General features: G+C 41.1%; 1 protein-coding gene across 1 annotated transcript; it reads left to right on the forward strand.

Annotated features, from left to right (window-relative positions):
- The first annotated feature begins 535 nt into the window (after positions 1–535).
- Positions 536–13,558, forward strand: LOC108702934 (motor neuron and pancreas homeobox protein 1). The gene is made up of 3 exons (XM_018238748.2): positions 536–1,289; positions 11,587–11,747; positions 12,084–13,558. The coding sequence occupies exons 1-3, from the start codon at positions 950–952 to the stop codon at positions 12,348–12,350; spliced, it is 768 nt and encodes a 255-aa protein (XP_018094237.1). The 5' UTR covers positions 536–949; the 3' UTR covers positions 12,351–13,558.
- The last annotated feature ends 3,707 nt before the right edge of the window (positions 13,559–17,265 follow it).

Genomic DNA, 17,265 nt, shown 5'->3' on the forward strand with positions numbered 1-17,265 from the left:
GATTCAGACAATGCAAACGATGCAATTGTTATAAAATATAGCAACGCTATTTGTCTATTTCAACTGTATCTAGCTCCCCCTATTTACCGTAAATAGCTGTATAACTATCCCGATTTTATATTTCGTTATCAGTGCAGCTATCCTTTATTTCCCTCATTTATCTGTTTATATTTAGCCTTCCTGTGTCATCTATCCGTCTGTCTAAAACGTTTTTGTATATATGTGTCTGTGTCTCTATCCCTCTGACTGAATAAAACTCAAAAGTGCCAAATATTTGGGTAGTAATTGCCAATATTTGGGTTGTGTCCCCCTATCTATAAGTCAGGGATGAGGTCAGGACTAAATTCAATGACCGAATCATTGTGGGGAGGAATGAGCAGTAATGATGCTGGAAATCAGAAGCTAATTAGATAATTAGTGAAGTGTTGTATTGACACTTGCCATGGAGAGGGAGGGGGTGGTGCAGTAATATTTGGGAGCCAATGGGAGAGCCAACAGGGCGAGGGTTAGGGTCAGGGAAGGATAGAGGAACATACAGGGGAGGGATGGGGAGAGAAGAGATTAGAAGTTTTGCTCTGTTACACTAACAGCTAGAGCTTGGCTGGGGCAGCCAGACAGAAATCATTCAGTAAAATCTGAGTCAATAACCCCAGGAAGAAGCTAAATAGCGGGCTTTAGGGGGTTCTGTAAGAGAATAGCTTCTGATGTCCCGACTGCATTTGTCGCCACTGCCACATCCTGTAAGTTATAGTCACAAGAAGCTCATGACCCTGGTGCTGAGCAGGTAGTAACCTGTCCATATACCGAAAATATCAAAGTGCCAAGCAGCCTCACCTAAGGACCACGTACCTCTGTTGGGAAAAACAGACGCTTCTCCTTTGAGCCCGCGGCTAATCGCATCCTTGCAGACAGCTGGAGAACACACCCGTCTCATAGACAGGCAGGACCAATGCAGAAGACAATGGAGAACTCTCAGAAGTTCCGCATAGATGCCCTTCTGGCTGAAGAACGGCCCCGCCTGATGCCCCAGGAATGCAGGGAGCAACTATTGTCGCAGTCGGTGTCTGTGTCGCAGCTCTTCCCCAAGGCTGGATTCCTGCCACTGCCCGGGCTCTACCCTGCCGCTCCCATGTACCATTTGTCAACCCTGGCGGCAACTCGCCCAAACTTCCCTTATTCTGGCTACTCCGCACCTCCTGCACCGGGGCAAGAGCACATCACTGCTTCTTTGCCCCTAGAACACTGGCTGAGGGCTGGGCTTCTTCTGCACCGGGGACCGGACCTGCAATGTAAGTATCTGGGGTGTCTCAGGGCAGCACCATAACACTGATTAGCTGTAATGTACCTACCGAAAAGTCTGGGACTCTGGGAGAAGAGGGTCAGCAGTTGGAGAACCGCAGGGGGGTGTAGTTGGAAGGAGCTGTGAGTTCTCCTGAGAGAGGTACCAAATATATTGAGCTATTCCAGGTAACCTGCTGGCCATAGAATTGAGCCCTAGAATGTAGCAAACTGATCAGCCCCTGTGCCCCAGGATTATCCTACAGATGCTAAAGAATAGGCAATGTAAAGAGCACCAACCTTTGTGTGTATTATACAAGCACAGAAAAAGAAAACAGAGCACATTTATGTCAAATAATATGACTACAACTTTATATTTCCATATTTGTACTTGAGTGTGCATCTAACAGTGACCAGGGGCTGAACTATTTTTAGGGGTGCCAAAGTGGGAAAGCTCCACATTTTGGGAACCTATTAACTATAATACTTAATAGCAATTTAAAAACTAAAGTCTGAAGCAGCCACAGATGTTGCAGAACTATTATTTTCAGCTGTTTTGTAGTTAATTAACTGTTAAGGCCCATTGTTTTAAATTACTATCGGGAGCCCTGAGATTAGTCCTGGGACCCCAGCAGCAATAAAGACAGCGTGTTTGAGATCCAGCACATGTCTTCTTGTTCAGCCCCAACAGTTCTTAGACTTTTTGATGATGTCATCATTATGGTTGGGCTCCTGGTAGTGACAGTATAAGGTGAAGCTTGGTGAGGGTCTGAACAAGTCAAGGGGGTCCACCAATTAAAGGACCAGTAAAATGTACAAACACATTTTTTTTAAAAAAATTTTTATGTTACTGGTCCTTTAACTCAAGGCCCATTTAACTCAGTTTTCCAGCTGATAATGATGGTAAAGTTTGTAATAAAGGGCTAACTTTGCACTCCCCCTTGTGGGGCTATTTCCCAATTCAGGGGCATTTTCCCAGTGTAGGGCAGCAGTTAGACTACACTCAGTACAGGAAATTTGGCTCTGATAAGGACAGGAGAAATATAATGACAGGTAGAGTGTAGATAAGGAACAGATTATAAATGAGCAAGGACAGGGAATTAAAATGACACAAACTCTGAAATATAGGACCTGGGCTGTCCTCTGTAGGGCCCCGGATTCATCCTGCAGCTCTCCAGCTGATGTTGAAACTGCAACTCCCATCATTTTTATAATCGGATATGATGGAATGTTGAATTATAACTTCCCTGACCAAATTCACAACATAACAAATAATTGGTCCCTATTTGTATCTACAATGTGACTTGTCCTACTCTGACCTGTCCAATCTGCAACTCTCCAGCTGTTGCTGAACTACAGTTCTTAGAATTTACAGCCACGGCAAGCTGTTGCTGTACTATAAGTTTGATGGGAATTTTAGTCTAACAGTGTTTGGTAAAGTAGGTTACATTGGAGGAATTATTTATTAATTTTCAGAGTTTATAATTGTGTTGGTTCTTGATTTCGCCAGCGTCAGAATCGTTGTTTCGCTAATTTTTTGCCAGTTTTGGGGATTTTGCAAAATTCATGGCAAAGCGAAACAGGACAAATTCGTCCATTACTAATAGCAAGGGTAAAGCTTTGCAATGTTAATGTTACACTAAGGGAGGCATGTGCAAGGCCTCTCTGTCAGTCACATACACAACCTAAAGCAATAAGTGATTGGTGCAGGACTGTATAAGGGGCAGACTAATTGGTATTGACCATTTACAGGCAGAATCATAGCAAAATATACATCTGGTTAGTATTTTAAACCTCTTTATTTCACAAATAACAACATTCATAGAGGGAATAAAGCAGTTTTTGGGAACATCAGGACAAAATACCCAGCAGAATCGGCTTAGGGCCTCCATTAAACTGTGTCAACCGCAGATCCGGATTTACATAGCGGGCGCCCCTAGGCCTCCTGTCGTTCTTCGACCCGTCCCCTCCCCTTTATTCAGGTGAATTTTCTGAGAAATGGGCATTGGAGCACGGGAAGTTTAAAAAACTATAATTTCTCCTGTGCATCCCCAGTGTTTCTGAACCAATGTGGGGTGGTTGGGCAGCATGCTGCCCCCTAAAATCCTCTAAAAGCCCCCTAAAGCCCTAGGCCTGGGCCTTGGTGGCCTTTCCACAAATCTGGGCCTAATCAACCATACCATGCTATACCACTTGGAGCGCTCAGCAGTCCCATTTGAATACCACTAAACCTATTTGGCCCCCCAGCAGCCCTAAAATAATATTGCCTTTCCAGCATATGGATGGGGGGGGAGGTTCCAGTAGATCTGAGTTGCTTTCCTGCTATCCTATCCAGGAGAGAGATGACAGTAATCCAGCAGGGCCATATTGTTATTTATTCATTTTCTCCCTCAAGGACAATTCAATAAATTAAAAGTGAATTCATCCAGTCACCATAAATCTTGCAGTAAGTGATGTATTTGTGTCCCACATGACACGTTGTAAACTCCCTTTGTATTCCTTATTGCACTGCAGTAACACTAAATAATTGAGGTGTCCTAAGTGTTTAACCAATTCACCCACAGAAAGAAAGAAGCAATTTTTGCATAAACCACTAGTCAGTCAGAATAAGCACAAGGCAACTGACTAGGCCACAAGGTTTGGCAGTGATTGGAAGAGCCATTTTTCTACTGTGAGTTTAGGGTGCCTCACAGAATAGGGCAAGCACAAGATGGGAGAACACACACGTCTGAGGCACTAGACAAAGAATTAGATGCTTGCATTTTAAAACAAGCAGCCAATCAGGAAACACTACAGTAACAGACACACAGTCTCATTCTTCTATGCTCATTCTGGAAATCACACAGATTGATTGAGGCGGACAATCCATCTGATATTTAATGTACTCTGATTATTAAATTAATACATCCATCCAACCCAGCTTTCTTTTTGTGGGTGTAGAATTTAGAATAAATATTAGTTTTAGGGATGTATCTTTTCAACTGGCCACACCTATTTGTCAAATTCTGTTTAGATTGTGATATTAGGCAGCAAATGTAGATTGTGAGCTGTGTGTATTTATGGGATTGGTAGCCTATGAACACTGTTTCAGAGTCATATAGATTATAGTATACATGGGTAGTGAATTTATTCGTCAGGCACGAATTTGCGCCGAATTTGCCTGTTTCGCCGCCGGCGAATAAATTTGCGAATATGTCGACGATAAATGGACTCCCATTGACTTAAATGGGCGCCGGCGCCAACTTTGACGCCGGCTACCATTTTGACGCTGGCGTAAAAATCGCAGTTTTGCGATACATGGCAAAGTCAAATGGGACAAATTCAACCATCACGAGTAATAAAAAGCAGCAATAACTAAATGTGTAGCCTTACAGAGCATTTTTTTAGATGGGGTCAGTGACCTCTATTTGAAAGCTGGGAAGAGTCAGAAGAAGAAGGCAAATTGTTAAAAATCTATAAAAAATAAATAATGAAGACCAATTGAAAAGTTGCTCAGAATATGTCATTCTATAACATATTAAACGTTAACTTAAAGGTGAACCACCCCTTTAAGTTTGGTATGTGCAAAAATATCAGTATGTTTGGTAATTTAGCCAATTTGGCCAACTGTGCCGTGGGCCAAATCAGGCTGGTGTGATTGCTGGTCTGGGAACCATACTGATATGGTATATGGCTATGTAGTAGAACCATCTAGAAGGAACTGCCTTAACAGGACCATTGTGGTCTTGTCCAACAGCCTCCTACACAGGCCAATAAGCTGCTGAATGATCATCTTATATTGGCCCCTTCAGTTTTCAGTACCTTTGCGAGACAATCAGCCTTTGAGAAGCCATTCCAGCTACGAATGAGTTATGTGTACATCTCTGGGAACAAGCAGGGCCCCTGGGGAGTCAGAGGCTGGAGTGTGGCATCAGGCAGACAATAGCTTGTTTAACTGTGCAAAAAAGAGATTTGTGTTTGCTTTACTGCCCCTTTGAAAGGGGAAGTTTCTCTGCGTTAGAGACTTGTAAAACCTTCGTAGGGGAATGACCCAATTTTATGGCTCATTGAAGCCAATGAAGGGCCCTTATATTAGCTCCACAAAACTGAGTGTCTGTTACTAACTAGCTAGTTCCCATCACAGCATAGATTAGTGGTCAGGGTGTGTGTGGGACCTACAATAGACCTGAGTTTGCACAAAAGGTGTGCAACACACCCAGTGCTACTTACACCTAATCCTCCAGAGCTTTCATATTTACTGTGTGCCAAGAACAGTTCTCAGTTACATCTGGGTTTTACTGGGCGAGTCACTAGTCTGTCCTCAGTGGTGCCAGGACCCCATCAATCATAATCTAACCTACATTATGCCATGGAATGCCCATATTGTTGCCCACTTACCATCTAGCACTGCATACATAAATTCTGTGAACTGTATTTCGTGAGCAGGGCCCATGGGCACCGGGAAATGGTACAAGATGCAAAAATCACTCTGCCTCTTGCCCTCCAGTTATATTGGGCCCTGGGGTCATTTAAGGGGCTCCTTCATGTGATCATCTCTGAACTTCTTTCATGAGGACTTTGCTGAAAGTAGCGCTCCATTCCAACAGTAAAGGTGGCCATTGACGTAGAGATTGGCGATTTCGCTAAATAAGCGGATATCTCCCAGATATGCCCACATTGAAGTAGGTGATAGGCTGATCCGATCGTGGGGCCTAGGGCTCAACGATCGGATCATAATGCATCCGATATGGTTGGTCGGATCGCGGGACCGCATACACGCACGGATTTTAACCTTCCTGATCAAGATCAGCCAGATATCGATCGGGAAAGCCTGTCGGGTGGCCCCGCACACGGCCAATAAGCTCCCAACTTGGTCTATCGTCAGCTCTTATCGGCCCATGTACGGGGCCTTTAAATCTGATCAAGGTCCTTTTTAGTTCTCACACTGCAGTGACCTCTAGTGGTCACAGATGTACTATAACTTTAACTTTTGCCTTCTGCTATAACTTTGGCCTTAAAGAAGCAACATGGCAGCTCTGGGTTAGTGCAGATTGAAAGAATCAAGGTGTGTGTCAGAGGGTAGCGACTACATTACACAAAATGACATCATATATGGCTTTGATTGAATGATATTTCCCAGGCAAATATGTTATGTATGGGCCAGCACTTCAACAACAGCAATAATAATAAGAAGAAGTCAATTTACTTTGTGTTATTCCTTAGGTCTGGTTTTGGCTCTCTGCAAGGAAAGTACTAGGGAAAGACTGATCTGCTGTTCTGATGGTATGCTGAATTGAGCTGTGTAACACTTTACCTTCTGCGTTAAAGAAATAAAGCTACATTTTCTTTGCCAAGCAAGCTTTAGCAACCTCTGTTAAAGGGCCCACACCACACTTGGTGTCAGAAGTGGAATCCCTTTACTCTTTACCTGAGTTTTCGCAAGATGTTCAGTTTGCTCAGTTAAAGAGTATTTTAATCTTCAAATGTTTAAACCGTGTACTTTTATATCCAAAAATGTGTTGCATGTTTTAGTGGCAAGTTAGATACTTTTCTAAGAGAACAACTAATGTTTAAATGCTTTAGCATTTCAGTTCTGCAAACAGCAGGTTTTAACATGGCTTAGTTTTAACCCTGTTGTTGCCATCATGGACACAGGAAACAAAATGTGTTTCAATGCTCAGAATGGTATAGGACAGGCACAAGAAGTAATGAAAAGAGATTAAGAAAGGGATTGTTTTTTGTTTGTGTTGGCAAGCAGAGGTAGAAAAGACAGAGAAGAAAAAAGAAAGTACTGTCCTTCACAGATATCTCAATATATATATATATATATATATATATATATATATATATATATATATTATTTAAGCCACATGACTGCCACAGTTATCAACTGGAGTTCTAATTTATATTTAATTAACACATTACATTTGATTAAAATTCTCCATGTTTGAGATCCTTTGTCTGAGATCCCAAATTATTAAGGAGCTCACACCTTCAGTGCTGATTCTGCAACATAATTCAGAGCCGAGTAGCAGAACAGCCTCACAAATGTTTGCAGTTGTAAAACTAATTGCAGGTAAGTGGTGAGCCCATAACCATCTGGTCATTGTCTGCTTGGCTGATAAATACTACTGAAAGCCAACAGCTCTGACAGCCAGAAAAATGGTTCCCATTAGTCCATTTTAGCTGAGACTGTTTCTATATGATTTATCCAAACATTATAATCTACTAATATTGGTGCAAAAATTAGGGATGTACCGAATCCACTATTTTGGATTCGGCCGAACCCCTGAATCCTTCACGAAAGATTCGGTCGAATACCGTACTGAATCCGAATCCTAATTTGCATATGCAGGGGTGGGAAAGGGAAAACTTTTTTACTTCCTTGTTTTGTGACAAAAAGTCATGCGATTTCCCTCCCCACCCCTAATTTGCATATGCAATTTAGAATTTGGATTCAGTTCAGACAGGCACAAGGATTTGGCCTAATCCGAATCCTGCTGAAAATGGCCGAATCCTGGCTGAATCCCGAACCGAATCCTGGATTCGGTGCATCCCTAGCAAAAATGCACCAAGGAAGAAATCATGTCAGTTTATTAGCATAACTTTATGCACAGACTTTTGCAAATGATTTAGACTGACGTGTATTGCTTTAATTAAAAGGCAGTGACAATGAAACATCAATCAGAATGGGTGAATATATGAATAAACCTATACGTATATTTGTTTTTAATTATTAATAATGAAACTTTTGTTGAAGGACATGAGGGTGTTTACCAAGTCACAAAGCTCCTTTTTTCATTCAATAAACTGTGCAGCCCAGGCCGGTTTAATGATTACAACCTTCTCCAAACAAAGGGGCATAGACGGCCTGCTGCTCAGTACTTTACTGCCTGTTAGGCTGAGCTTTGGGTGGAATTAGCCCTGGGTTATTAATGCAGATATTAATTCTGTACATTGTGTGGTCATAAGATAAGACTGTTTGGTTTTCCAGTGAGCAAATCAAGGGCATATTACCTTCTGTGATGTCAGGCCACAAAATAGATTTTGACACTAGAACTACTTGCAAAATAAACAGATTAATGAAAAATACTGTAGACTTTTTTTGTCGGTCATACTCACACATAATCCATCACTGGTGGTGGGGGCATGGAACGCTTGCATCCAGCAGATTAAAAATATGGTGCAAGACTCATATTGCAGCACGGGTGGGCACAAGACCTGCCCTTGCTATCTGCCAAAATAGCAGACACCCTGTGACCATGATATTCCCTAATTTGTCTCTACATGCCTCCTCCTCCCCAACAAACATTAATACAGGGCTCACAAATGGTCGCAGCACCATTTTCGCTAGGGACCGCAGGTCTTTTCACTACATTCTAGACAAGAACATAAACACCTGCGGAGTTAATTGCAGGGCATGGTGCAAAGGTTAGCTTTAAGAAGGGGTTGGATAGCTTTTTAGCAAGTGAGGGAATACAGGGTTATGGGAAATAGCTCATAGTACAAGTTGATCCAGGGACTAGTCCGATTGTCATTTTGGAGTCAGGAAGGAATTTTTCCCCCTCTGAGACAAATTGGAGATGCTTCAAATGGGGCTTTTGCCTTCCTCTGGATCAACTGGCAGATAGGTAGTTAATAAAAAGAAGAAAAAAAAAGGTTGAACTCGATGGACATGTCTTTTTTCAACCTTACTTACTATGTTACTATGTCACATGGTGGTTTATATCCCATTTTTGTGATTTGCTCCCTACCATGCACTTTGTAAATGATGCTCTATATGTGATGTCTTTTGGAGTATCTGAGTTGGTTTCGCATTTGGACACTCTGACATCACACATGTCCATGGTCGCTATTCTGAAAATTTTGGGTTAGGTGTTACCAGCTTTTAAAGCAGAAGTGCAACACAGCTCAAGAGCTCAATCGATAGAAACAAGCTTTGCTTATCAGCCACACAATAATGGATGATTTGTCCACAAGCACAAATAGACACCCAGTTTATATAGTCTTATTGTGATCATCCTGTGCCAGGTCAGAGAGCTACAGGGCAAAGAGGTGCCTGGGAAGGGGACATTTTCTCCTTTGTGCAAATATTGTCATTAGGTGTGAAACTTCTGTTCACTAAGCACCCAGTATTGTGTGGCACCCACTGTGCAGCAATGAAAGGCTGTCCATTCTTTAATGTTTTGTTTGAGGGGCATGTGGGTATTTGCTGAGTAGATAAGATGAATTGTTATTTACATAGAGCTAACACAATTGTAATGCTTTCTTTCTACTCTTTTTATTTTCTTAATGCCTGTGTGTGTGTTTTTAAAATCATTCTGGGTCTAAGGTGTTTATAATGAAATTCTCACGGGAAGGGTGGGAAGGGTGGATAAGGTGGGCATGTATGTGATGTTTACATTAGAATACATAGTTACAATGAGCTGTGATTAGGAATTTGTTTTAATACAGTATATATTGGGGAAGGTTTATTACAGTTATACATTCATCCTTAAAAGTCAATTTTTAAAAGTACAGGTATGGGATCCGTTATTTGGAAACCCATTATCCATGGCCAACTCCATTTTATCCTTTTTCTCTGTTATAAAAAACAGTAGATTGTACTAGATCCCAACTATGATATAATTGATCTTTATTGGAAGCAACACCAGCATATTGGGCTTATTTAATGTTTACATGATTTTTTAGTACACTTAAGGTATGAAGATCCAAATTACAGAAAGATCCATTATCTGGAAAGCCCCAGGTCCTGAGCATTCTGGAGAACAGGTTCCATACCTGTATTATATATTATGGTGTGTTTAAAGCAGGACAGGACAGGACTGTTGCTTACAATGGGTATCACATAGGATCTGTGCCACTGTGACAGAATTCTCTGTTATAAAGATAGCTAGAATCTCAGCCATAAAGCAGGGCAGGATTGCTGCTTACAATAGGTATAAGAAAGGATATATGCCACTGTGACAGATTTCTCTGTTATAAAGATAGCTTGAATCTCAGCCAAGCAGGACAGGACTGTTACTTACAGTGGTATAAAGCAAGTCTATTTACCTATTTGATTATATTATATATTCAAGCACAAAGTGATTATAGTGTCTTCAGAATTTAATTATATAATCCCCTCAAAATCTACTCTACTATTTTACTAATTATTGTACATTGATTTTATGCATGTATACACATATTTCTGTTTTTCCATGTCCACATTTTGCATATTTATCAAACAAATACAAACATACAGAGTTTGATTCTCTGTAATTCCTGAATATCCCATCCATGGGTTGCTTTTTTTTCTTGGTGAAGCAGGGGGGCAGGGATTGGTCCCAACTCAGCTCTGCACAATATGTTGGTGCTCTAAAAATTAGGGATGCACCGAATCCAGGATTCCGTTCGGGATTCGGCCTGGATTCTGCCTTTTTCAACAGGATTCAGATTCAGCCGAACTGAATCCTAATTTGCGTATGCAAATTAGGGTCAGGGAGGGAAATGACATGACTTTTTGTCACAAAACAAGGAAGTAAAAATAGTTTTCCCCTTCCCACCTTAAATTTGCATATGCAAATTCAGTTCTGTATTCGTCTAAATCTTTTGTGAAGGATTCTGGGGTTCGGTCAAATCCAAAATAATGGATTAGGTGCATCCCTACTAAACATACATGTTAATAATAATAACTGAGGCTTCACAAATAATTGTGGACCCTAACAAGTAGATTGGTAAATTTCTAGTTGTTGTTGAGTTTTAAAGTAATTAAAATACAAAGTGCTGTTGCCCTACACTGGCAAAACATGTGTGTTTCAGAAACACTACTATAGTTTATATAAACAAGCTGCTGTGTAGCCATGGGGGCAGCCATTCAGTCTGAAAAAAGTAGAAAAGGCACGAGATACACAGTAGATAACAGGCAAACCCTGTAGAATATAATGGTGTTTTATCTGTTATCTGCTGTGTACCCTGTGCTTTTTCTCCCTTTTCAGCTTTGAATGGCCGCCCCCATAGCTACACAGCAGCTTGTTTATAGAAACTACAGCAGTCTTTCTATAGCATGAACAACATTTTTACCAGTGTAGGACAACAGTACATTATAAAAGACTTTTATTTTTGGTGTTACTGTTTCTTTAATCTGGTCTAGACAGATTAATGCACCCACCCATTAAGTTGACCAGGGGAAAAAGAGCAGCCATAAAACAGGGAGCACAGAGCTCTGCACCTTAGTAGATAGTGTACGTTTAAGCAGGAATCCTTCCTCTGAGACCTGGATTTCATTTTGCTGAAATTTTCATAAAATGATATGGCAATTACTGAATAAGAGACCATTTTTTCCTGCAGCCTCTGCTCAGCCTGGACTGTTGGGGAAATGCCGGCGTCCGAGGACAGCTTTCACCAGCCAGCAGCTTCTTGAGCTAGAGAAACAGTTTAAAGCCAACAAGTACCTATCACGACCCAAGCGCTTTGAGGTGGCCACATCTCTCATGCTGACAGAGACACAGGTAAGTCTTAAAGTAAACTATCTTTATCCTATGACAACATTATATTCATAATAAGTCAACAGATGATGGAGATACATTGGGTTTTTTTGTAGGTGGAGAGGGACTTAGCCCCATAAAGCAGTAGTTCCCAAATGGTGGATAGGACTAAATCACAATACACCTATTTTTTATATATATATATATATATATATATATATATATATATATATATAGTTAGGGGACAAAAAAAGTCTTTAAACCACTGTTATAACTCCTGCTGGAAGGCTGTTCCAAGTATTCACTACTTATTTAGTACTTTCTAATGGAATTATTTGAAATTCTGTTTTTTTTCCCCAGGTAAAGATCTGGTTCCAGAACCGCAGGATGAAATGGAAAAGAAGTCGCAAAGCCAAGGAGCAATTGCCATCACAGCAGGGTGACAAGCTGAGAGCAGAAGGAAAGGCACTAAGCAAAGAGGAAGAAGAGGAGGACGAAGAAGATGAAGGAGACTTACAGGAGGCAGACAGGGGCATGGACATGCTAAGGCACGCCACACAGCTCAGTTACAGCCCAGAGTCCCTGTGCTCTGAAGAAGAGGAAAACACTATGTTGCCTTCTCTATGAGATGTTGGACTGGGGTGCCGCAATCCACTTTATTTATTTATCACAAACGCTATTTACCATCCCAGTTTGGGACCAAAGACTTAATTTAGCTATTTAATTTATATGTATTTAACTACTAGTTATATAAATGGGAATATGGGCCGGGTGGGCGATATTTGGGAGCATTAAACTGAATCTTGGATAAAGGAACTTTGCTGCACTGCAGGCAATGCCATAAAACCCATTTATACAGCACTTGGGCAATGGGAAGGATAGGAACGTTGCACTGCATTCTCTAACACTGGCAAAGGCCAACTGCATCAACTTAGATTTTTGGCTCCAGCCTGGAACATGCATAGTGGAAGCTAATCTGGCTCTGGTTTCTACTGTGTATGCTTCAAGTCATCAGTTTCTGCTTAACGTGGGATCCTCACCCCCAGGCATGAACTGGGATTCAGCAGCAGCAGGAGAGTGTCAACAGTCCATTCAGGGATGGCAACTATGCAGTTCAACGGGTGGCAGTTTAAAATAGGATGTAGAGTTGTATTGTTGTTAAAAAGAAAATCTCTGTTTCAAAATGTTACAATTTTGTGTGTGTGCGTATATAAATTTATCAGAATTCTACCTGTGGCCTAGAATGCTTCAAACCATGAAGAGAATAGTGCTAAATCAGCCATTGCTCTTAGGATCATTCTGCCTTTCCTGTACATACTGGGCAACTATGTCATATTAGGGGCCCCTACTTTCTCACTGCTTTCACTGTTGAAAAAACACAAAGGGGCCCAAATGTACTATATTTTCTATTGGGCCTGAATTGTGCCTGATCCCATATGAGGTCTATATCGCTCAAGCTTTTTAAAAGTTATACAGCAACATGGGCAGCATTTCACTTGTCATCTAACCCACAGGTACCAGCAAGCATATATTAGCAACAAGTAACTATTTAACTGTTGTCATGGGTTTCAGAACCAAGGTTACTCTTATACGGCACAGCTTACTACTATTAAAGGAAAAATGCATACTTTAGAAGTATTTGTCTTTCATTGAATTTCTTATCAATAGCATAACGTGTATATTGGCAGGGACAGACTACACGGCTGCTGGGGCTGCTGAGGGTTGTAATTTAACAATTGGAGGTCACATTTGGACATCACTGAATTACATACTTATTTTTCCCCATAGATCAGGAGTGCCCATACTTTACGAATACAAGGTCTACTTTTAGTGATGTTCTACAGCCATAAAAGCATTGTTAGCTTTCTGTTCCATGGAAACAATTACTTAAATATTGTTGATGGGAAATTGTATATTGCTATATTTAAAAAACAACTATTCCTTATGTAACCTTAATATAATAAATATCTGAATGAAAAGCATGACATAGGAGGGTGATTTAGTTAAGCTGTTTGTTGACAGTGTCTTCCGATCTCCTGATCACAAGCTAAAGGTCTACTGGTAGATCACAATCTACCTTATAGACACCCCTGCTTTAGATTATGGCCCCAGTTGTGACTGCATACCCACTTTTTTATCTCTGACCCTTTGGTGTAGCTAACTGTGTGCACAAAACATTCCTGCTCTGTTCGTTTGCTTCTATAAGTCTAATGGGTATAAGTATAAAATGCAAGGACCACAAGGGCCTAAAGTTCAGTTCAGCCTGATACACAAGAGCTTTTGTTATGTTGAAAAATCCACCATTATAAACAGACCATAGTGATGACATAAATAACAAAGTTCCATGACCTTTGTAGGGCCATTGAACCGTATAGTTACTTCTAAACCATAATTTACATAATTCCCTATAAAAATAATGTATGTTTACAGGCAAGTCATGTTCTGTGCACACAATAACATTAAGGCTTATACTAAACTCTTTTGTGTTGTACCCTATGAATAATGGACCTTTTCCCTTTAAACAAAGCTTGGAAGGATGAGTGTCAAGCAGAGGAGAGGGAGGATAGATGGACCCCAGGGATTGTGCACCTCAGTGTGCAGTGACAGCTTTAATTTGCAAAGTACAAGCATTAAAGTGATGGATGGAGTGCTGTAATTCCAGCAGAGAGTGTGGGGCTGCCATTGCTTTTGCTCAAGTCTTGCAGTAACTGCTTATTATTTATGGCTTTTCTTGGGGGAATATGGGCACGGGTCCCAGTTTTGGAGCTTGCTATTTGCCTGCTGATTTATAACATCCTTGGTTAATGACTCACTGTGTATACACAGACTGATCTCATTAGAGCTTCATTAATCCCACTTATGCCTGGGACTTTACAATATTCTTTCTTTCCCTTTATGAAATGCACCTGCCCACTGGAATGCAATGGAGTCTCACCAGCTGTACAAGAGAAGGGTTAAAGGGTATAAATGCTAAACCAGGGCCACTCAACTATTATTTAATAGAGATTTATTAGCAGCCTAGATCTATGAAGTCAGGACTGCCACACATATGTCTGGTCTGAGCTTTTAAGCAGGGGGAAAAACTTTAGTGATGACACTTAGTTTGTGCTATAGTTTCCACTATTTGACTACAAGCTCTCAAGGTTAAGAGATGTGATCCCCCCCCCAAAAAGTAAAGTGGAAGTCTGAGCTAAAAAAAAGAATTTGTGTGAACCCATTTGCCAGAATACATGGAAGAATATTGGAATCCAGTTTATGTCCACCTACCTGAATAAACAAGTGGGTGAGAGAATAAGAATCCAGTCTTATGTCCACTTGCCAGAATCGGAGCTGGATTTACATAATGGGCCCCCCAAAGCCCACTGGCATTCATCGCCCCTGTCCCCTCCCCTTTATTCGTGCAAATTTTCATCATCAGGACCAGAGCAATGGGAATTGGTGCATGTGAAATTTTAAAAATGATTGCGCATCCCACTGTTTTTGAACCAATGTGGGTGTGGTTGGGCAGCATGCCGCCCCTTAAAATCCTGCCTCCCTAGGCCCAGGCCTCTGTGGCCTTTCCAAAAATCCAGACCTGGCCAAAATACATAATTGTCTGTACTGTAATATATTATCTTTGTTTTTCTGTGTCTGCATCATTTGCTTTCTGCAGTGCTGTGTTTGGGAAGAACATTATGGGCTGAGCATTATGGGACATACATAATACAAATTATAATAAATCTGGTATTTACAGTTAATGTATACAGATGTTTGCTTATATGATGTTTCTTATGGAGACAAAAGCATACCCATGGGAAAGCTATGTGCAGGAAATATCAAGAGTGAATCTACTGTCCATAAGAGCTTACCATCTAATGACACTAATGGTATAACAGGCTTGAAGGAAAGAATTCAAGTAGTAATTAGTAGGGATGCCCCGAATCCACTATTTTGGATTCGGTCGAACCCCCGAATCCTTTGTGAAAGATTCGGCTGAATACCAAACCAAATCCTAATTTGCATATGCTAATTAGGGGAAAACATTTTTTACTTCCTTGTTTTGTGACAAAAAGTCATGTGATGTCCCTCCCTGTCCCTAATTTGCATATACTCGGATTCGGTTCGGCTGGGCAGAAGGATTTGGGCGAATCCGAATCCTGCTGAAAAAGGTTGAATCCTGGCCGAATCCCGAACCAAATCCTGGATTCGGTGCATCCCTAGTAATAAGTGGAACGAGAGAAAGGGTCACATCAGCTGCAGTATGCTTTATAAGGGGCCCCCTTGACAAGCAGGTTATCTAAAGCCACACAAGCAGATACCACCACAAACTACAGATAGGGGTTCCCCAACAATACTCATTTAACATTTAGGAAATGCCTATGTGCCTTGATGTTATTGCCAGGTGAGCAACAGAAACACCACAACACTTTGTAGTCAGTCAGAGTGGACCTCCAACCTCCTGAGGAATTTTGTTGGCTTTGCTTAGGGCCACACATGATTATTTGCCAGTGTGATCCTGGTCTTAGAGAGTAAAAAAATGAGTGGTGGTGAGAAAACTTCATATGTTAACAAGTGTGTAGCTTTGTTTGTACTAAATAATGGGAAGTTGTGCATGATTCCAAACAGCAAAGGTCTTCAGTGTTTTTGGTTCTCCCCCCCCCCTTTGGGGCAAATGCTTATTTTCAGAACTAGATATCAGTTAAACAAAAGTAGAGAAATAACTATGACCAGACCATGTTTTTATATGTGTTTGTAACCTTCTTAGCTTTGGGGGCCAAACCACATGTTTCTGTCAAACAAGTGGTTAAAAAAAACATTGATGGCCAGGGTTCTCCCCCCCATAAAGGATTTTAAAAAATTGGTGGCCAGGACTGTCCCCATAAAGGTTTAAAGAAACATTGGTGGCCAGTAAATCGGTGGTCAGGGCTCTCCCCCTTACAAAAGTTTATAAAAAGAACATGTTCAGTGGAAATTTGCCTTTAATATCTGGCAGATGCTCTTCTTCCTCCTTGGCAACAGCAGCTTCTTTGTTCTCCTCTGTCGCTTCTTCTTCTTCAACTCCTTTTGGTGGCTTCTACTCTTCTTGGTGGCTTTGGCTCCTTTTAGCAGCTTTGGCTTCAGTTCTTTTCAACTGCCTCACTTTGGCTTTTCGGTGGCTCCCTTTGGTGGTGCTTAGGCTGGCTATAGATGTGCAGATTTTAACCTTGGATTATATATGACCACTCTAGTCTGATTATGGGCAGGCCTTGGTAGGAAGTCACAAAAGGTATCTATTAGTCGATTTGTAGAGAAAGGTGAAATTATCTGCTGACCTGACCTGCCGTCGTCCTGGAGATCTCTGCACTGGGTCATAACCCTATGAAGCAAGTCATGCACCCTGACCTCTGGACCTTACAGGGACATTATATTTGGTCTAGGATATTGGCAGGTCTATATATCTATGGTTCTCATGCCTGGTAATAGCTTCTTTTAATTCTAGTCACTCATATTTAGATATATTTAGATATCCACGTCCCGTTGCTGTGGTCACAAGTTTAAGAATAGAGGATTTAGCAAGGTGAGT

This window comes from Xenopus laevis, chromosome 9_10S (assembly GCF_017654675.1).
Source record: "Xenopus laevis strain J_2021 chromosome 9_10S, Xenopus_laevis_v10.1, whole genome shotgun sequence".
Classification (NCBI taxonomy): Eukaryota; Metazoa; Chordata; class Amphibia; order Anura; family Pipidae; genus Xenopus; species Xenopus laevis.